Source organism: Centroberyx gerrardi, chromosome 22, assembly GCF_048128805.1.
Source record: "Centroberyx gerrardi isolate f3 chromosome 22, fCenGer3.hap1.cur.20231027, whole genome shotgun sequence".
NCBI lineage: Eukaryota > Metazoa > Chordata > Actinopteri > Beryciformes > Berycidae > Centroberyx > Centroberyx gerrardi.
Window position 1 is genome coordinate 19132861 of NC_136018.1, and position 22190 is coordinate 19155050.

The following is a 22190-nucleotide window of genomic DNA, read 5'->3' on the forward strand; positions in this document are numbered from 1 at the left end:
ATGCATTAAGATAAATCAAAAGCAGTAGTTAACATTAAGGATCAAATGCAGCACTCTTCCCACATTTTCCTGTTGTTTTGGTTCTCAGAGCAGACAAGCTTGTACAGTCTCAAGATTCAGCCTCTGGTTTGTTAGAGGAGTCATGGTATTTTTTTATGTTTTTTTCCTCTGGGTTGCTATAGTGAGGGGACGTGTGCTGTCAGTGGCCGTCGACAGCTCTGTGTATTGGACGGTACTGTGCGGTTGCCATAGTGAGTTGACGTGCGTCTGGGTCTGTGATGTATACGCTTTTTGACAGCGCCGTTATCCCGGGGTGTGACACCCTCGAATCACCAGTAATCAACAGATGTGTTTGTGTGTGAAGAGCGCCTCGGGCCTTTGACTGTACGCTACCTCCTTCCCTTTGACCCTCTCTCTCTGTGTTTTCCGCGATGCAGCTGATTATTCCTGGTTTAAAAACAGCACAGCCTGTGGGGCTCTCTATCTATCTCTATGTCCCTCCCTTCTCACTTCTCTCTCGCTCTCTCTCTCTCGCTCGCTCTCTCTCTCTTTCATTCATCTCTCCTCCTCTCTTCTCTCCGGCAAACTGAAGGGAACCTCAGTGCCAATTTCATGGCAGGGTAGCGAGCAGCGCGGCAGAAATTATCCACTGCAAAATTGATCTAAACAATCGCAAAGTGGAACAGCAAGGAAAAGCAGGAGAATGAAATTGGGAGATTCTGTTGCCTTTTTGAACTTGCTTTATCACTGGGGAGGAATGGTGGTGCATTGCTTACAGGCAATGTTGGTGGTGTGACTCATGATATAGAGATTCTTTATTGTACTGTACTAGCAGGTCCTAAATATTCTATCTTCTCACTGTTGTTACACATTTAGAGGCATTATAGAGAATGCTGAATAGTTTCCAGACCTCCTCCATCACCAACATTTTTAAATGGTGTTGCTTTATCAATTATATTTTCTGCGCTTTTCTGGGAAGTGTCGCTGAATATCACCAAAGGGATTGAATGATGAGATTCTATGGCATTTAATGCTATAAATGGTTCTTGACTGTGTGTTTATGTTGTATATTGCAGGATTTCTCGCCATTGAATGATGTATGATAGTCCTTTTGTGACTGATGTTTGTATTCTATGGCCACTTATTGTACAACTGTAGATGTTATCTTGTTGGTTTTTTCTATTGTTCCGTTTAGTGGTAATGTATATATTGTGTGTGATTACAGTATTAAGTATTAATAGACATTATTATCTAACTATTGACGCACCTTCAACCGTAGTCATAAGAGTAGTGAGTGCAGTGATATCTGTAAACAGCCGTTCCAGACTTAACTTCTATACTATAGCTTTTAAAGGAATATCTACCAAACCTTCAGCTCGTAATGGTCCATCAAAGAATTTGGAAGAACCAGGCCGAAAATGTATAATCTGTTAAACATGTTGGAACATTTTGTGTGGAAAGAAGAGAAATCCATGGCACTCCAGAAATTTGTCAAAAAGCCTTGAAAAGCTCCACATGATTACCAGGGGAGCACCCAACCCAACCAGTCTTTAACGTTAGAAGCTAAGAAGCATTCCAGCCTTCCATCTGTTTTCTAAATAATTTTCACTCAGAAGTAACTAAGTACAGTAGCTTTTAGTGAGCTATTCTTCTTCTATGACTTAATTCAGTCAGGAAACATATGTCAGCATCTTGAAACAAGGACAAATAAGGCAGATCACTCCACTATTATCAAGAAAATGGCACATGATGCAAGACAATTCAAACTGATTTGCATTGGAAACAAGTGAAATAGTCTTACCCTGTTGGCAGAAGAAATATGATTTTAAAACTCCACACTAGATCAGATTTGTTAAAGTGATAACCCGCAAGATTCTTGTTTTTCTTGAATTTGGCGACACATTTGGTGATAAGTGGGCATTGCTTTGGTGTGCGGAACAGCAAATGTTAAAGCTTTCATGAACTGGCTATAGGTTGAATCGCTGTTATACAGTATCCATCGGCGATAGAGAGTAGCAAAACAGACATTGACCATATTGAAAAAAGTTGTGGATTATTACTTTAACATGGCTAGTATTTGCAGTATTTTTCTCGACAAGTAGCCCAAATAAAGTAGCAATAGTTCTGCTTGAGCAACAGTTGTACTCTTTGCGCTTCTTCGTCCCACTTTCCTCTCCTTTTTCTGTCCATTCTCTTCCTTAACTGCCCACACACACACACACACACACACACACACCACACACACTCCTCCCTCCTCCAACTTTTTCCTCCCCTCCCCCTCCCCTCGTCAGTGGAGGTGTCAGGACTCTGCCGCCGCGGTGCCATCTGGGCCGAGGCTGATAAAGGCTCATGTGCCGGGCCGGCGACGCCCGCAGGTCTGCCAGGAGCCAGCGAAGCCTGACTTTTCAGAGGCGATGGGAGAGATTTGCGGCGGCCGAGGCAAAGGGATGGCATGCCGTTAAGCAGGCTGAGCCAGCCTCCCTCCCCCCACCCCTCCCTCCAGCCTCCCCCCCTCCCCCGCACCACCTCTGTCTATCTGTCAGTCAGTCAGTCAGTCAGTCTCTCCCATGGCCCTGATACCGGCCTGAATCCTCACAGAACAAAGCAGCGCCTCTTTCTCAAATGAAAACTAGCAGCAGGGGAGGGAGGGAGGGGGATGGGGTCTTGTGATCCATGTCATCCGTCAGATTGACTTTTTTATCCCGTTTTCCCTCATATGTTTTGTTTTCCTTTGTGCGAGCGGATGGGAACTCGCCCGCCTCGTCAGATCAAGTTACGGACGTGGCCACCCTCACTTTTAAATCCCTGTCTTCCCATCCAGCTATTCCTGCTTGAGCATGTCGTTTGGTTTCAATTTGTTTGACTAATTTCACACTGCCTGGCTCGGTATTTAACACTTAAGCAAATCTATCGTATGACACACTACTCTGTTTCGGTGACGAGTTTGGCTTGAAGTGACGTGGTTTGAGTGACGTCACGCACCACCTTTGGCTGTTAAGTGGCTTGCAAGTCAGCATCGAACCAGTGTATGCAGTGTTATAGTGTAACAGTCTGTGTTTTAACTCATTTATGAGTTATGGCATTGCTGCTATTTTAACAAACCAGTTGAAAGTGCAGGTACTGCAGGCAAAAGATGATAAAATAAGTCACTATATCTTATCAAATACTTATCTTTTTTGTACTTCATTTTATTCAATGCTAAAAAAAATACTTTCCCAATCCTACTTTTTACATATTTGCGATATAATGCTCCCAGCTCCCGTCTAGAAGAATTATTTCGAAAATCCTGTAACACTAATGCAAAATAGATGGAGTTGCTGGGAGGACTTCTACCGTGGCTATTGCTGTGTAGGATTTTTCATGTGCACCCAGATGATCTATTCATGTCCTCTTCCAATATGTTCAAGCACAAAAATCACAAGGCCATCATTAATTTTTCTGTTCTTTACCTAGCCCACATAAATATACTAGGGACACAGAAATATTTGTTTGATTTATTGTCTGGGCAATCTTTCACTTTTGAGCTCCTTACCATTGGCTGCTTGTTGTTGAAGAAATTGAAGCCCATTCTACTGTTGCACTCAATGTAAATTGCAGTGTGAATGTCTGTGTGTTGTAGTACTTCTATTCTTATGAGTAAAAAATGAATGAATGAAAAAGAATAGAAAGATGGGTCTAGGTTTAGGGTTAAGGTTAGGGTTAGGATTAGGTTTAGGTAAGGGTTAAGGTTAGGGTTAGTCTGGATGGAAGGTCCTCACAAGTGTGTGTGTTATTGTTCAACAGGTCTGGACCTGAGGCACGCCCAGGTCGTGGCGTTGTCCACGGGCACCAAGTGTATCAGCGGGGAGTACCTGAGTGACCAGGGACAAGTGGTGAACGACTGTCATGCTGAAGTCACCACCCGGAGAGCCCTGCTACGCTTCCTCTACTCTCAACTCGAGCTCTTCTTGAGGTAATGGATCTACCTTCTGCTGTATCTCATGCCCAAGCTCTTCTTGAACGGCAGGTTTAATCCGTGTTCATGAAACTCATACAGCCATCGTGATGTGATACTGAAATGAGAAAACATGAATGGTGGATTCTTTAAATTAGTTAACTAACCCTAACTTAAATAATTAAAGGACTATGTTTATTTTTGGGAGTTTGGCGCATTGGTCACCTTACCCAATATCTGACAAGAGGATTGGCACCAAAATCATCTTTGTGTGTCTGGTAGATAGTTCTGTCCGGTGTGCATGCTAAGGCTTTAGTTTATAGTATGTTAAATAATTGTAGGCAACTAGCATTATCCAAATCTGAAGGTAGACATTTTAGTAATCCAAAGTTGGTATTGGTTTTCATTCTTTGGCCTATAGATTTATAACTTCTGAAAACAAAATGTCAACCTTCATTATTAAGTCCATTACTAATCAACAGCGCAAAAACTTTAGCTGTCTGGCTAACTTCACTCACTTCCAAGTTACGTTCAAAGTCTCATGGGAAGAGAGATATTTTGCCATTGAAAGTAGTTCCGAAGAATGCATTTTTTGGCAAATGTTATGTCTGTTTTACCAATCCGCTAAACAAGCCTAGCAGTTTTAGACATCATTAAAATAAAATAAAGCTGCTACAAGTTCTCATTTTCCCACTTTTAGGATAACTCTAGCTGCTTATGTTTAGTTAACATACTGTATGCTAAAGTGTTAGCATGAGCACTGGGCAGAGCTACCAGAGACACGGAGATGATTTTGTTGCCAAATCCTCTTGTCACATATTGGGTAAGGAGACCAATGGGCTAAACAATGCAATATGAGACTGGTGTGGTCTCATATTGTGTGAGCTGAGATTTGAATCTACAGCCATATGGCTCTGTAAGTCTAAGTTGGTGCTGATGATCACCATAATGCATGTCAACATAAGTAGCTGAGAAGAGCAGGCTGTTTCTAATGTGCTCTTGGCTTTTTTTTAGATTTGTTTCCATGGTGCCTCCAGCAATTACATCAAAATGCATTACACTACATTATGGATTACAGTATGGTTAATAAATACCTCTAACTTGTAGCTTGTTGTTGTGACCTCCCATTGCAGTGCCAAAAAATGCTCTCTCTCTCTAATAAGCTCCATGGAAACAGCAGTGCTTTGTTCACCAGAGACTTTTCAATAATCAACAAGCCATATGTGCGGTTTTCCCCAGCTAACTAAGCATACTGTCACACACTCAACTGGTTCAATTCAGGGTCTCAGTGGTCGATTTGTTTTTATCACTTTTTTAACTGTATCTACTTTGTGTGCCTTTGGAACCGGTGCAGTGTGCTCTTGTGCACACCGGCTGTCACCAGGATTTCTACCTGTATCAAGAGACAGTCTTGACTAATTTTGACTCCTGACTGCCGCCATTGCATAAGCATTTATTATGTTTCTGAGCTCCCCGAGGAACTCAACAGCAAGGCTGATTCATCAGATTAGTGGCTAGAAGTCTAGATCCTTGAATGTCATATTTGCATACACAGCACTGACTTTTTGTCTTAGCACAATGCTGGGTGGCAGGTACGGAGACTTTGCGGCCGAGTAAAATGGCTAATGGGGAAGATAACTCATAATGAAATGACCAAACAAAATGCCAGAACTGCCATATTTACACTCACTGAAAGGACATGGGAGACAGAGAAGAGGTTATATAAAGAGTGCAGGCGTGCTTTGCATTGTGATGCATAGGTTGGGCATACTGCAAGGTGTGTATGTATGTGTGTGTGTGTGTGATGAAAGCCTCATTCCCACTCACAGCCTCCGAGGCAATGACCCAGCTGGCTGTGTGTATCTATGAGTGCTTTCAGGTGACCTAATGTGCCCTCTGGCGGCATAATGGACGTCCTCAGCTCTTGGCAACAATGGCTGAGAAATGAGAACAGTGAGATAGCTTTTCTAAACGTATGACTCTGCCATCTCAATGGATTTAACCATAGCCTACATAGTTAATTTCTGTGCTGTTTTTGACTGGGAACTGAGGATTTTGCCACTGATACAGCCGACCGCCTGTGTGTTTAGTGCAGCTAGCTAGTATCTGGTCAGATAGCATCATTGTCTTGTTGTAAACACATATGATTTGCACAAGAGCTATGCTACATAGCTAGTAGCTAGCGTTAGTGGTGGCTAGTTGTGTGTTAACATTAGTGCCTTAAATTAGCTTGCTGGTTCATTAGCTAGCTAACAAAGCTAAAAATAACAGTTTGTTCAGGTTAACTGTTATCAAGCTACAGCTTAGAGTGTTTTGGAGTAGAGACTAGAGCTAAAGACAGTTTACTGTGTCACAGCTAAATTTGGAAACAAATACTTAACAGACTATTCACTTAAATGCTACTGAATGGATCTACACCCACACTACACTCTTTTTTTATTTTATTTTATTTTTTAACATATGTGTCTGTTTCTGGCGCTGTTGTGATATACAGCCAATTCTCCACTGGACCTCCATGATGGCACCAGCTGCAGTTGCTAGGAGATTTGTGATGCAACTGCAAAGCCTCTGTAGACCAGCAGGTAAAGCAGTGCAGCTCGCTCCCCCTGTTTCCCCTGGGACACGCGGGCCGGCCTCCCAGCCTGAGTAATGTCCAGCGCTCTGTCTGACAGCAGCAGAATGGACCCTGCTCTGTGTTCATCTCTCTCCATCTATCCCTCACTTCATCATTGGAAAAGAAAAGTGGAAAAGTAGCTTCCTCCGTTCGCTCTGCTGTGATGAATGGTGCTCTCTTTCTCATCTTGTTGTCCCCCCCCCCCTTCTCTTTCTCTCTCTCCCTCCCAAAGTAAAAGGCCAGGAGACTGGGAGGAGTCGATATTCGTGCGGCACAAGGAGTGCGGCTACAGGTTGCGAGACAACGTCCATTTCCACATGTACATCAGCACCTCGCCGTGCGGGGACGGCAGGCTCAACTCGCCCTATGAAATCACCACAGACCGTAAGACACCAGGCCTTCCTCTGTCCTTTTTTTTCTTAGTTTTATAACACTTTAATAACCCTTTTCTCTCTTTTTTTAAAGATTAGATTAGATTAGATGAAACTTGTTGCAGCAGCAAATAGTAGGATACAGCTAAGAAAAAATATATAAATAAGAAAAGAGCCAGTTGGGGGAATTAAACATGGCGCAACAGACACAGTAGAACCTAAAAGCAAAAGTGAAAAAAATACAGATAATAAATAAAAGAAATCTAAATACATAAATAGCTAAATAGCTACGTAAATAAATAAAATAGTAGGAATATTTAGGAATGGAAAAATATGAAAATAGACAAATTTAAAGCATATTTGCAGGGTGTGCAAAGTGGAACACACAGAGACAAAGAAAAAATATTTATAATATGAAAATATATGAAAATACAGAAATTAATTCACTCTCTCTCACTATTCCTCTCTCTCTCTCGGCCATCCCCCAGTGTTAACCAAGTTTTATAGAGTGATCATTTTCTCTGGCAGATATTCAATTTTTTTAATTTTTTTTTCTCCCCAGACACTGTCAAGAGGCTGGCATCCTTTTCATGTCACATTACGTCTTCGGCCTCTTTCAGCCGCGCCGTGCTGACTAGATGACATTTTAGTGCTTACCCGCTGAAAATAAAATGTAGATTCATTTCGACGGTTTGCCCGGCGTTTTTCTTTGTGCGACTTAACGCGGTTAGAAATGTAATCTACATTGCAGGTTTTCCGTCAATAAAATGTATACGTTTTATCGCAGCTGCATCATTCAGTCGATGATGAGGTGTTCATGAAACCAGTAGGGGGGAGGAGAGGGGGAAGGGGGGGGGTGTGCTGCTGTCATCGGGACAGGCTTTGAGCTTTGAACTCGACTCTTCTTGGTCATTAAACCTTTTTAAATGTTCCGCACTGCGCTTTCGCAGATTAGGAAATTACTTATTACCTTTTTTTCTCACTTTCGGAGCTGGAAGTCGAGGCTTAAATTTGTCGCTTGTCACATCAGCCAAAGCAACAGGGAGGGAGGGAGAGAGAGAAAGGAAAGGGAGAGACAAGGAAGGAGAGTTATTAAGTTATAATATAAAATCTATCGACACTGGATCGCAATATTGGAGGGATATAGTGTTATTTCATAGAGAGAAAAACAGAAAAAACAACTTTTTTTGTTATTGGTCTTTTTTACTCAGTTAATATTTAACTTTGTCCTCTTTTTGCATCCTAAGCCTCTGTTTGGGCATTCTCCTTTTTTCCTAATAGTGTGTAGATTTTGCTTCTTTTCCTGATACAATGCAGTCTATTCATACTGTATATAGAATTAAGGGAACAGTATTAGCTAGGAGAGGGAAGAACAGCCCAGACTTTCCCACACAGCCAGCAACAATCCAGTAAAAAAGCCTGCTTCATTAACAATTAGGCAGCCAACGGTCCCAATATAATCAGATGTAACTTCTTAAAAGAAGCTATTTGCTTCAATTAAATTATCTTTTCATTTAGCAGGAGTGTGGTGATATTTTTCCTTCACTGCAAATTAAGGGATTGATGAATGGATTAATGCAGCTGTCTGAATGGATGCACACTCTCGCCGGACAAGTAATAATTCAGCGCAGCATGCTGGAATTGCAGCTATCACCTTATTACTACAGAAATTATTAAAGTGTTATTGCTTGTCAGCTGATCGTGACATTGGGTAATCCTTTAAATTACAGGCAGCTAATGAGCACCACTAATTAGTAGCTAAGAGGATTCCTAATTGCACAATCACCAACAATAACTAGTACATAAAGGGAGTGATATGTAAGGGATAATGCACAGGGAGCCTGACATTATCAAAAAAAAATAGTTTTTATATATATATTTTGCGATAATCACTGGCTCCCTGTACATTATCCTGCTTATTGCATTGCAGTACCAAAGACATTAATCATTTGACACAAAATATTGACTTTATTACAAGCTACAGTAATTTACAAGCTTCTGCCAAAAAGTAGTCCAGCAGGAATGACCCATAGAAACGTCTGTAGCTGGTATCCATAGTCTACACTGTAGCAGAACTGTTAACACAGCAATGATGATTAGATGTGAAACAACACGTGATAACTGACCTCAGGAAGCCTTCACTGGCCAATCAGAACTGAGTATTCAACAAAGCCATGTAACATAAGGAATGACATGTAGTGTGATGGAAAGCAGGCCGTGATGGTGTGTGTTGTGTTGGCAGTGCACAGCAGCAGACACCTCATGAGGAAGCACCACAGCCACCTGCGGACCAAGATCGAGTCGGGCGAGGGGACGGTCCCGGTGCGATGCCGGGGGCCCGTCCAGACCTGGGACGGCGTCCTGCAGGGCGAGCAGCTCATCACCATGTCCTGCACCGACAAGATCACCAGGTCAGTGCTTGTAGGCGTCGTCTTAGGGGGGGTGGTTGTATATACACAGTCCTGTTGCATGCTGCCTGTTTGCCAAGGAGACGTAGTTTCGCTCAAAATCAAAGTTCCCCCCTTTCATTCTACCTTTATTCCACTTGCTTTTGTTATCTGTCCCCTGGGTGAGAACTAAATTAGGCAAAAGCGCTTTTCCATGTATGCATTCTGTTCCCTCCTCATCGAACTTTCTGCAAACTGATTTAAAGCCGAGAGAGCCGGTCTCTCTTGGTGAGTTTAAACTGATAATCTAATCTGGTTATGCCAGATAAGGCGCTGCTCTTGCTTTGTTTTGTCGAGATTAAAATAGGTTTGGCCTGCAGGTTTGATATTGGACTATTGTTGTTTGGAGTGCTCTTACAGAAAATTAAACTTTGTTCTCTCTTTTATGCAATTTTGACTGTATTCAGACTTGATACATTGTTGTGTGCTGTTGGTCTGCAGCTTTTGTGTTTGTGTCGATGCTGCTTTATTGACCAGGTCTCCCTGGAAAAAGTGGTTCTTAATCTCAGTGGGACTAACCTGGTTAAATAAAGGTTAAATAAAATAAATGATCTGTTCCTCTTGTAGCTATCCACTGCATAGCCTTATGTGCCACTGATAGTCTCAGGTAGATCAAAGAGAACAAGGAAGTCAGAGGAGTTCAACATCACATGTTTCTAACAATGCCGAATTGATTGACTGATTGTGAAAATATCGTGGTGGACGGACACAGGATACCTTCGCATGGACACATGGAAAACCAGAGACAGAGATACGATGAACACAATACATCCCAGCGTATGTAAGATGAACTGATGTGCTGAGGGAGAGCAATAGTCTTTCACTCAAGAGGTCTCTCTCCCCCAGGTTTGTTAAAGAAGAGAGGGAAAAGGTCATGCATTGATGGAAGGGTTAACTTTATTAGAAGATTAGCTTCCTTATGAAAAGGAGAGATCTCTGGTTAAATAAAGCATTTTAAAAGGTGTTTTATGAGCCAGGGAAAGGTTTGTCTGATATTTACCTTTGTGCGTCTGAGAGATTGTGTGTGTGTGTGTGTGTGTGTGTGTGTGTGTGTGTGTGTGTGTGTTGGGGGGTGTTGGAATGGGACAGCCACGCTATATGCCAATTCTTTTGTGATCAGGCTGTTGACTATTGATTTCCCATATGTGACTTGAACGACTAATCCCATTCTAATGAATTAGTGTAGTAATCACGTCATTGTTTTAATCCCCAAATCTGTAGGCCTGACTCCCTTCCAGCTAACATATTAGTCATACGACCCTTTGGTCTGGCTTAGATTTCCCTTTCTCACCACACAGCAGCACCAAATGGACTGGATAACAAAACCTGGTGTAGCAGCTTAGTTTAGCTTGATGCTAACAGTGTGAAAACTGTCGTACCAGATCTGTGACAACAAAAGGGATTACCTTAGCATTTTGAATGTAAGTTTTATTGTTCCTTACCAGATACATGTCACAATGTGAGGAGAAGGTTTCTATATCGGCATTTCAGTTAAACAAAAAAAAAAGTAGGACTGCTTGTTTCCCTTATTGAAATCAATGGGACGACATTTGTAGCATATATGCTAACTATGCTAACGCGCATGCTAGCTCAGTAGCGGCTGAGCGGCTAGTGCTATCCATTGGCTTCACTGTCGAGTTCTATCCATGCTAACAAATTAGAATGTAGCAAGGACAAATGGTGAATTTTTTTATGAAATGACAAGAGTCTAGCAGAGAAAAACAACAATTATGGTTCAATCTACATACACATTTGTATAAGTAGACCAACTGAACAAGCAGTTTGGTTTCAGATCATATTTGTATTGGATCTGTGGTGTGGAAGAAAACCCTCACAGATTAGCATTGGCTACATTGCATAAAATGTCCTAAAAAGTCATTTAGCCTTCTAAAAATCTTTTTGTTTTTTTTGTTTTTTTTTTACAAATGAAAAAATTCACCAATGGGGGGAGATAATTCCACTTGTTTCAGTTACAAATTCCAATTATTTCAGGAATCTTCTAGAATCAAGTGTCAGTATCGTAAAACAAGGTAGAATAAAGCAGATCACTCCTCAAGAAAATGACACATTATTTAAAAAAATTCTTGAAATAAGTTGAAAACAAGTGAAATTATCACTCCCATTGGCAGTTTTACATTTGTTCTAAGAAAACTACAATTGACTAGATGACATGGGTTGTTAAGATGGATAATATTTTTGCAGGATACAGTCGCGTTGCTACCAACCCGATCTTAATGAAAGGTTACAGGGTCTGACATGAGAGTAGACAGTAACACTGGTAGCTTCGGTTAAGAGGGGAATAAAAACACACTGGAGCTTGTGTTGTGTAATTTTTTTCTCTGTACTGACGTTAATGTATCGTCCCCATGTTGGCAACCCGGCGCAGGCCAGACGGCAACGCTAAATCAAACAGCTTTGCTCCTCCGCCTCTGTTTTCACACTGTCTTCATCTGTGAAGAGAGAGGGCATCAGTGTCTACACATTGGAGCATCTTATCCACCTTGTTTACTAGTGTGGGAGACACATAGACACACACACACATACACACACACACACACACACACACACACAGTGGTTACTACAATGTTCAATATGCTCTTACTGGATCTTGAATCAATTGCGTAACGATATGTTCTCAATTTTGCAATGGTTATACGTTATTATAGAGGATGATTGATGATTATATACTATTGTATGGTTGTTTTAAAACCAACTAATTCATCATCTCAACATGATTTGAATGTGTAAACTGTTGTTTGTTGTTTTTTGAAAATGTACTATTGCTTTGGAAATAGGCATGCCTGTAAAGTAATTGATTTTAATGGTATTAACAGGGAGAAAAAAAGTTACTGAATTACTTAAAAAAACAATGTTGTTAGTTTTAAGAAGAAAAACTACAAATTGAAGCGCGTAAAGTAAAGAATCAACAATAATTTAGAGACATATTAGTGTTGGTTTCTGTAAAAACCCTCCCTCTTTTCTTCACCAACATACCCAAACTCTCTCAAGATACTCCAAAAGCACAAGTACACCAAAACACTACTCAGTTACAGCATCCAGAGTAACCGTAATTCATTACTTCCAGCCTTGACCATGCATTTTCTAAAAGATCTAAAATCAATTTCTAATATAGCCTCATTCTGTCTGCCATGACTGGGCCTCAACAGGAACCAAACCCGTGAATTTAGCTCGGCAAGCACCGTACTGTGCCAACTGAGCCATACAGAACCACAGCTGAGCCATTGTTGTATATGGGGACGGATTGGCACAAACACACACACACACACACACACACACACACACACACACACACACACACACACAGACAGACAGAGAGGACGAGGGACAGAGAGAGAGAGAGAGAGAGAGAGAGGTGAACCCTTCTCCTGTGGAGCCGCTGTTAATTTGACCAATTTGATTCAGTTGGCCAGGGCTGGAGACGGTGTGATTAAATCTACCCAGGTCACCAACGGGGGTGAAAGCAATTACTTTACAAAAAAATAGAGTGACGGGGGAGGGAGAAGGGACACCCTGCTTTTCTTCCCTCCCCTCCATCCTCTCTCCATCCCTCCCTCCACCCCTCCACCCCCCACCAGGCCAGACGGCAGACACACTCTCTTCCCTCCGCAGCTCCTCTTTCCGTTTTCTTTTTTTTTATTTTTATATCGCTGTAAATGATCGGTGGCCATCGTTAAAGTGAGTGGGTCACCGAGGGCCAGTTTATCAAGGTCAGGGTGGAGGGTGGAACTGAGAGGAGCTTAGGACCGCAGACTCAAAACACACACACACATACAGAGCGCCGCAATCTAAAAGTGATCCCCCAGATACGCTTTTTGTCCTCTGTCACACTCATTTTGCAACCTCCCATTACTTTATTTTCCCCGCTTCCTTCGGCCGGCGCTTTATCCCGGCTAGATCTGGTTTGACCACAGGGGATTTTAAGATCTTTACTCTAATCGTGGGATTTTTGATGATAACCGCCGCGAACCCATCATTGCTTTACCTGATGATCTCCGATTGTGTTTTCTTAAGGCGGGCGGAGCGGCGGCGCCTGACGACGCTCCTGAGCCGATGTTTGATTTAAGTCAGCGGCTGGATTTAATTGAGGGGCCTAAATGGCTTTCATATAACGATGATCTTTCCTATTCCGCCGCCGTTTTATGTAGATGAACACATTACTTTAATGGTCGGCGTTTACCGAGCAAGGGGAGGGAGGGAAGAAAGGATCGAGTTGGAGAGAGAGAGAAAGAGAGGAGAGGAGCGGAGAGGTCTCTCCCCTCTCCTCTCTTTAAATGTGCACACCCAAAGCCAGATGGCTGTCTTTTCTTGCATGAGATTAGAAGATGTTTCTAATTCACGGCGTCGCTTTCTGGGTAAATTAATATTTCAGGCTAAATTATTTCTGTTTTGGTGGAGCACTGGGGTTGTGTGTGTATGTGTGTTGTGTGTGTGTGTGTGTGTGTGTGTGTGTGTGTGTGTGTGTGTGTGTGTGCTTTTGAATAAAGCTCCCTCTCTTTGTCTGAGAAGGAAGGACAGATCTTGCCGACAGATTGCAGGTAAAGCACGGGCGAGCGGGCGGCGGCTTGAGAGCCCGTTTAGCGAGTCGCGGAAAGCCGCTGACGTTAATTGACTGCTCGGGAAGCAAAAGAAGCCATAATGAGTGATTATTAAGTCGCTGGGGGGAGGGAAAAACCCAAAAAAACAGGCATCCGCCATAATTGCGTCCACGATAAAGAGACATTGATTAACAAAAAAGAACAATGATGTAAAAATTAGTAGCATAATGTTGTGCCTCTGATTGCGCCTCTCATAAGTTCATTAGTCCAATGCACCGGAGAGTACACAGCGCAGGTACACAGGAGGCATTCGCTTTGTTCTCTCTCTCTCTCTCTCTCTCTCTCTCTGCTCTCTCTCTGAAGGGCAGGAATGATAATAAACACGGTAATTATCATTTTCCATCCATAAATTAGCATCTGCTGGTTAAATAGAGGAGATTTCAACGGTAGGTGGCTCGGGTCCAGCTGGCTACAGTATCAGGCATCTTTGTGGCTGGCAGGATTAGCCCTGTAATGATTTTGTGTCACTTGTGGATCTCCCCCGAAACAAAAACCTCCAGGTGATCGCCCTTGTCCCGCAAAGCACGCGGCCCCATGCAGTGCATTAACCACAATGGCACTGATGAATGCGCACATGGTAATGTGGCGTCCGATGTAATGGATGGTGAGGTGTTGACCCTCGCTGGTGGTGGTGTTGTTGTTGGTGGTGGTGGTGGGGGGGGGGGGGGGGGGAGGTGTGTGTGTGTCAGTCCAGCGATGGCCGTGAGCTCATCACGTCCCACGCCAAGATAATGATCAAATTGTCTCTACCTGTCATTGACGCTCTTGTGTCCCCTCTCTCTCTCGCTCTCTCTCTTTCCACCCCAAATCCTTCCCTTTCTCCTCTCTCCCCTATTCTCCTCCTCGCCCCCTCTCACCTCTATTCTCCTCCATCTCTCCCTTCATTCCTCCTCTTATCCCACCTCCCCTCACGATCTCAACTGTTTCCTTCCTTCTCCTTCTCCGTCTTATTTCTGCCCACCTACTTTCTCTGTTTTTCTTTCATCCTCTCCATACCACTCTCCCTCCTTTCCTCTCACCTCCATCATCTTTGCCCTTCCTTCCTTTCTCTCTTCTCCTCACCCACCACTCTTACAAGCCCTCCTTTCTCAAACCCTCACACTGCTTCCATCCCCTTCTTCTTTCTCCTCCTCTACCGACCATTCACCTTTCCCCACTCTACCGCTCCTCTCCCCCTTTCCCCTCCCCTCAGGTGGAACATCCTGGGCCTGCAGGGGGCGTTGCTGAGCCACTTCGTGGAGCCGGTGTACCTGCACAGTGTGACGGTGGGCAGCCTGCGGCACACGGGCCACCTGGGCAGGGTGCTGAACCAGCGGCAGGAGCGCCTGGGCCCGCTGCCCGTCACCTACCGACGCAACCAGCCCCTCCTAAGCGGTACGACTGCGGTACACACACACAGGCACATGTCTTGTGTCCACATTGTGTGTAATATGACTTAGCTTAGCTTAACAGCAGGTTTTTGGTAGATTGTTCCATTGGTCAACTTTACAAGTGATGAGAACATAAACACCAAAATCATCCATGTGTCCCCAGTAGATCATTGGCTCCGGTGCTCCATGCTAACACTTTAGCAGACACTATGTTGAGTGATGGTAGGCGACTAGCTTTGTCTCAAAAGTGCAAAAATGAGAAATTGTAGCAAATTATGTGTGGCTACGTCTGGTAGTTTTGAACAACCAGAGAATACTGTCCCTGTTTCCACAGGGAGTGAAAGTGATGGGTGATGGGAGACTGTGTACAGCTAAAAATCACTGCACAGTGTTTTATGATCCCACAGGCCATATAATGCAAATTACTAACACATTTTATTACTAAAAGGTGAGTCTTCTTACTTTGACATAATGCTAGTGACCTGCTATCACTCAACACAGTATATGTTTATGTAAAGCAAATGATCTACCAATGACACGTGGATGATTTTGGTGTTGATATTCTCATCATTTTTTTTTTTTTTTTAACTGATTCTTATGGAATCAGTAAAAAGTTTTATGGAAAGGGGGTCACTGACACACAAGTACAAATATGTTCATACAGGCATACAATCACACACATATATACTCACATACATGCATTCAAACAGAAACACACATGCATATATCGGACATGTGGTAAATGAATCATCAACACATAGCCACTAGTGTTCTAAACTCACTAAATCAGGGGTTCACAAGGTGGTTGGCGGACCCACTTGGATCCTTTTACGGCTTCCAAGTACTCCTGAGAAAATGAGATATGGGGTTTTTTTTTTTTATTTCCCTACTACTTCATGTATTGCAGCCCAATGACAGGCTGTTTGCTGTTCTCGCCCTGCCTCTAAACATTAACTAAATAAGTGCTAAATAAAAACAACATTGTTTCTTCCGATGGGGCCACCCCAGATGGAGTTCCTTGGCCAAATGTGTATCTATTTTGGGGGATTCCTTTTAAGAAATATGTCTGAGAAAACCCCAGACCAAATGACACACAAACCGATTACAGATGCACACACACACACACCCCCACACACGCTCGGCAAACTCATGTACCCTTGCTTCTCTCCCCTCACATTGTGCCAGCCAGACAAGCAACAACTAGGAACTTGTCTGGCACGTCTGCTCGCAGGGCTCCGTTGAGACCTCCGGCTTTCGTTTGTACCGAAGATGAATGCTGGAACAGGATCTGAATGACACCCAACTTGTAGAAACTGCGTCAGCCATCACATCAGATCTAGGGCAGACGCAGAGGCTTGAACGGCAGAGGCGCGCGGCGATGTAGGGCACGTTTCTGTTGCCGGGGATCATCGATACGAACAAAGCCGGTGACAATCACATCGAAGGAAAGACGTTTTTTTTAAAATACATCGCGTTATATCATCTCAAACGCTGATACACAATGGATAAAGTTAAAGTCGATGCGTGTATCACATCTTTGACAGCTTACAAAAACTTTGTATATTATGCGGCATACTTTTGCCAGATTTTTCCAGCGAACGCTATTGTACTTCCGTATTCTTTGACATCGCTTGAAGGGCATATCCGCTCTTTGCGGAGCGGAGTTGCAGGGGACTGCTCCGGGTAATTGGGTGCCATGAGGATGAATATTTTGTGAGGCCTATCCTCATCAAGATTGATAATTGTACCGAATTGTCCTCTGGTGATGATCGCCGGAATGAATTTATCATTGAGCGCCCAGCCAGCGCCGCGGGAGGCATTTTTCATGATTTGTTCAATGGCTTTCAGAACGGAGTCATTTCACTTGACTTGAATGGAGTTTTTTGGCTTGCTTTTGAATCAAATGAAGTAGATATTACAGGCTGGCAGTTAATATTTTGAGACTTCTCATCAGGTATGAACAATTGAATCCGTCATTCATACTTACTCGTAATTGACTCCACCTGTAATAAACCACGCTTTAGGGAAAGTACACAGTTTGTGTAATGACCGTAGACATTCGTAACAAAGAAAATCTTTCCCTGGGCTGCCGAGTGAATGTTTTTCCCCAGAGAAAACCACAAGGAGGATGCTGCAGGATGTCCTCTGAACTATTTTTCTGTGTTGTGGGTTATCCGTGTTGACAAACGGTATAGACATGACCTTTACCAGCAGACATCCTCTACCCTCTAAACAGAGGTGGCCTCCCACGTCTGCCACAAATGCTCCGGCCCTCCCCTCCGACATGCCTCATAATGATTGTGTGTTTTGGTGTGTGTGTGTGCGTGTGTTTGTGTGTGTGTCACAAACTGTCAGATCTTCGCTCCTGCAGCGCCTTGAGTACAGTCTATTGAAGGCTGGAAGGCTAAGGAAGGGGAGGAGAGGGGAGGAGATGGGCAGACAGTGGAGATGGCCCTACACCAAATCAATGTAATCACAGCCCTTATCAGACAGCCATTCAATGTGAAGGGAGCTAGGAAGGAGAGAGAGAGAGAGGGGGAGAGAGAGAGAATAGAAAGAGCGAGCATTCAGATGTCTGCGTGCGTATCCTTCCCCAACCCCCCCCCCCCCCCCCCCTCCTCTCGTCTCCTCCCCGGCCCTTTCATTGGCTTTCATCAGATCCTCTGATGAGCTATTGTGCGTCCGGCCTCTTGTTCAGGGTTATTTTATTTAAAAGCGACACCCATAGAGGAAGCCGGAGTTTGTGGACGAGCGTGGGGCCCTCTCTCTTATCGCGCACCGCCAAGGTGGCTCCACCTGGACCCCGAGGGCCAAACACATCGATGGACCGACTTGTCCTTCACTCTCGCCCCGCCGGTCACTTCCATCGCAGCAGGAACGGGACAAGTAGATGCAGGAAATGTTCATGATGATTCCCACACCTTCAGCTGTCTTGCTCTCACCACTTGTGGGCAGTCACAAGCATGTGCAGATTCTATTTTAATCTTTATTTAACCATGGAAAACTAAGGCATTCCCAATACAACCACAGTCCTCCACTGTTGGCCAATGAGCAGCTTCACTTAAAGTCGAGATGAAACGGCATTTCGAGAGTATCTAACTTCCGTATCGTGACGTATTTCCGAGTGAAACAGGAAAGACAGGCGGGACATAACGTTGGGAGGAATTTGATTTGAACGTTGAAAAGTGGGTGTTTCATAACACCCGAAGACACACCGAAGTACCATGCTGTTGCTAGCTAGCTAACTAATGAATCTTAGCCTCTTAGCTCTGTGCGCTAAAAGTTGAAGATTGATTGATGGGTGGATGTCATGATATTATTGGTTGAAATTAGTTACGGGCATGCTTACGTAAGCACACGGCATATTTTGTTTTACAGGAAGAAAACATGATTGAATTTTGATATAAGAACACAAAGAAATTGACTTTTTGTATTTTTTTTGGCATATATTGTTAAATAGGTGCACAATATGACCGGGGATGTGATCTAAAAGGGTTAAAAAGGCATTTTTCATTTCATCTCGACTTTAAAGCATAACTAGCCATTTTTTCATCATACCGATCGATTCTGACCAAAGTCTCGTCAATTGCTATGGACACCAAAAATCAACCCAAAAGCCCTCAAAGCTTTTTCAACATATCAACGCTCTCTATAATGACTTCATGTATATACTTAATTTTCAGTTTATCCATGACCTGACAACTTTTACTATTTATTTAGCACTACTTTATACAGCAGAGGCACATAAGGAACTTCATTCTATACTGTCGATTGGTGAGGCAGCAAAGCTAGAGTAATGGCCAAGGTAGCATCAATACTTTAGATCACTAGATCATCTTTTTGCCAACATGTCTCATTAGAGAGCGAGTGATAAGTTGAAAAAGACATGCTTGGGATGCTTTTGGGGTTGATTTTTGAGTGTCCTGTATTGGAGAGTTGCGCACCCAGGCAAGCAAGCTGTAGTGAAGCAAAGGGTCCAGGTTGAAAATGGCCTGATTTATGCTTTAAGCAGTTGGGGGTAAAGTCCTCTCCAACCAGTGTAGGGATTCAAAACCAGATCATCCAGGTGGAGCAATTTCTACAATGGTTACCACTGTACACATAAACACAGACTGTGCTATAGCATGACTCTATAGCAGCTATAGACGTCTATATGAACACTGTACAGTTATGAATCCCATAACTAAAGCCTCTGATTCGGCCTCTTTCATATCCGCCAAACACTGCCCAGAATAGAAATTGATCAAGTCTTCAATGAGGGAAAAATCAAATTGGCTATTACAGAAACAGAGGAGTCAAGTCCATTGAAGGGATCAAATGAGCCATGAATGGAGCGAGAGAAAGGAAAGGCAGGATGGATAGGGGGGCCTTTTGTTCAAAGAGGTGCGTCTGCACAAGAGAGAAGGGATGGGTAATAAGAGACTTGGAGGATTGTTATTGTGGCAGGCAATTCATTTCCGGCTCCAAGGAGCTACAGAAAAGAGGAATTGAGATTGGTGAACGGAAGAGTGAAGATGGGAAAATGAGTGTGGCAAAGGGGGAGATGATCCGCAGGCATGTATTATGGTATTGTACATCACACATTGTCCTGTAACAAGCTGTCTGTCAGACGGTGAGATCAAGGGCGACTGTTGTTCACGCGTCTTCGATAATCCGTCAGGTGATCTCTATGAAGATGCCTTCACCACTGGACGATATAATAAATAACTGGGTTAAAGTCAAGGTGAAATCCGAGAAACTGATTCCTTTTCCGAAGACAGTTTGACAGGTTTAGAGGATATAGAGAATAATGTTCGGAATCGCTTTTAAACCTGCTCTTATTTTCACATTTTGCTAGCCTCGGTGCTACATGTGAAGCATGTGCCTGGCATGTATGACACATACGTCACCCAGTATTTCTCCAGCACTGCTAGTGTAAGATTGTCCCCCAATAAAATCTCTAGAGGATGGAGCAACAGCGCAGCAACAAGTGTCTCGGCTCGAGGACTTGAACCTCTTCTCTTCATCCGCGCCTCAACAGCGTCACGTAATCCATGAGGACGAACTGAAGCATGTGTTGACAGGACAGGAGGAGGTGTTAGCTGGTGTTTGTGTCTGTCAGCTAAAAAGGGGACTTTTGCTCCGTTGATTTTTAGGGGCATTTTGGTCCTTTTTGTGGGCGATTTTATTGAACTATCAAATAATGCATTTGCTTTGGATATTGGCAAATAAACCCTCAATTTGTACCACTAATGTTTTTATTATACCACACGTCCCACACTTATTTCCCACTTCTGGAAATCTGGCAGCAGGCCTTACAGAAGAGGATGGTGTCGTTTTCCCCTTTCGGTCCCCAACCAGTTGGGTTCCACCCCTCCATTGTTGAGTTTTTTTACAATATCAGTTGCTTTATGTTTTGTTGACGCAGTGGTTTGTGCGGGGTTGGCATTTTCTTCTACTGCTGGCCACGTGGTGCCAATACTTTCTGCTGCTTCAGGCTGCATGCTCGGTCGTTTTCCGATCGGATCCGTTTTTCTCACCCCAGAACACATCGGAAAGGGCCGCGGTAGCGTTCGCATGTGAATATGACAACAACATTTTTGGGGGATTTCGGGAACTTTCAAGGGTTTTTTTCTTTACCCTGTGCCCTCGTTCATTCCGGACCCTGCTGTCACCTCTGCCTCTCTTTCTCTCTCCTCCGCCGCTCTCTTTGTGCGGTTTGCTAGCGAGGCTAATTATTTGAGAGACAAAGGGAGGGAAGGCGGGAAAGAGAGACAGACAGAGAGAGTCCGATGCAAGGGGAGGTTTCATTTTTTTGTGTCTGGAGAGATTGTTTACAGCGAACATAGCCGGCAACACTTAAACACCGCTATTAGCTGCAGGCGTGCGAGAGCAGACGGGCACAAACACACCGCTCACGTGCTCTACAGCCCTCTCTCCTCTCTCTCTCTCTCTCTGAGGCTAAATCAAAGCTTCATATAAACAGCCATGCACTTTCAGGCCCAGGTTGACTTGGCTTTTTGCAGCGCTGCAAAACTTTACGTCTGTCGCTCGCCCCGGGGAGAGCGCTAGGGAAGGGTGGAAGGAAGGTTAAACGAAACAAGCAAGCGCAGGTTTGAAGGGAAAAACACACAGTTGCGTTATTTCCACTCGGATGTTTGTGTGTGTTTTATCGAAGAACGTCTCACAAGTGCAGTACAGATTGGAAACATTCTCATGAAATGTTTTTCTGCAGTGACTGAACTTGATTGTTCATCTTACTGTATTGCTGTATTACAATCTTAGTCACTCTGCTGCAAATATTATCATCTCATTACTACAAAAAGCTACAAAAACGCCCTCTTCTCTCCCTCCCGCAGGCCTGAGCAGTGCCGAGTATCAGCAGCCGGGGAAGGCCCCGTGTGTGAGCGTCAACTGGACGCTGGGCGACAGCCAGCTGGAGGTGGTGAACACCGCAACGGGACGGCGGCGGGACTCGGGGACGCCCTCGCGGCTCTGCAAGCACGCCCTGTTCACCCGCTGGAACAAGCTTTACCGCAAGGTGAGGGCAGATATCCATACGGAAAGGTAAAGGTGCAGCGGAGTGGGCTTCACTACGCGTACCAACGGGGAAGTGTTAGGAAGAGGGAGGATCTGCAGTATGAAAGGAATAGTTCTGGTTCTCGGTTCTGATTGGCTGACTTGCATTCCACGCATACTTTTGGCCTCATAACAGTTCATTTGAATGCGATAACTGAAAATCACTGCTCATACTGCTGCTTATGTGTCACTTGTAATTATTATTTAATGAATTAATGATTTTTGCTACTCTCTACTGTCGATTGATACAACACAACAGTGATTCGGCCTATATCCAGTG

The 22190-nt window shown here is 43.7% G+C and overlaps 1 protein-coding gene across 1 annotated transcript in view; it reads left to right on the forward strand.

The window, feature by feature from the left end:
- Positions 1 to 22190, forward strand: part of adarb2 (adenosine deaminase RNA specific B2 (inactive)) — a 145144-nt gene that overhangs the window by 121797 nt on the left and 1157 nt on the right. The window contains exons 5-9 of the mRNA XM_071896930.2: positions 3784 to 3952; positions 6781 to 6932; positions 9162 to 9330; positions 15175 to 15356; positions 21691 to 21872. Of these exons, the coding sequence (XP_071753031.2) occupies positions 3784 to 3952; positions 6781 to 6932; positions 9162 to 9330; positions 15175 to 15356; positions 21691 to 21872 (854 nt within the window). The remainder of the gene's footprint in view (positions 1 to 3783; positions 3953 to 6780; positions 6933 to 9161; positions 9331 to 15174; positions 15357 to 21690; positions 21873 to 22190) is intronic.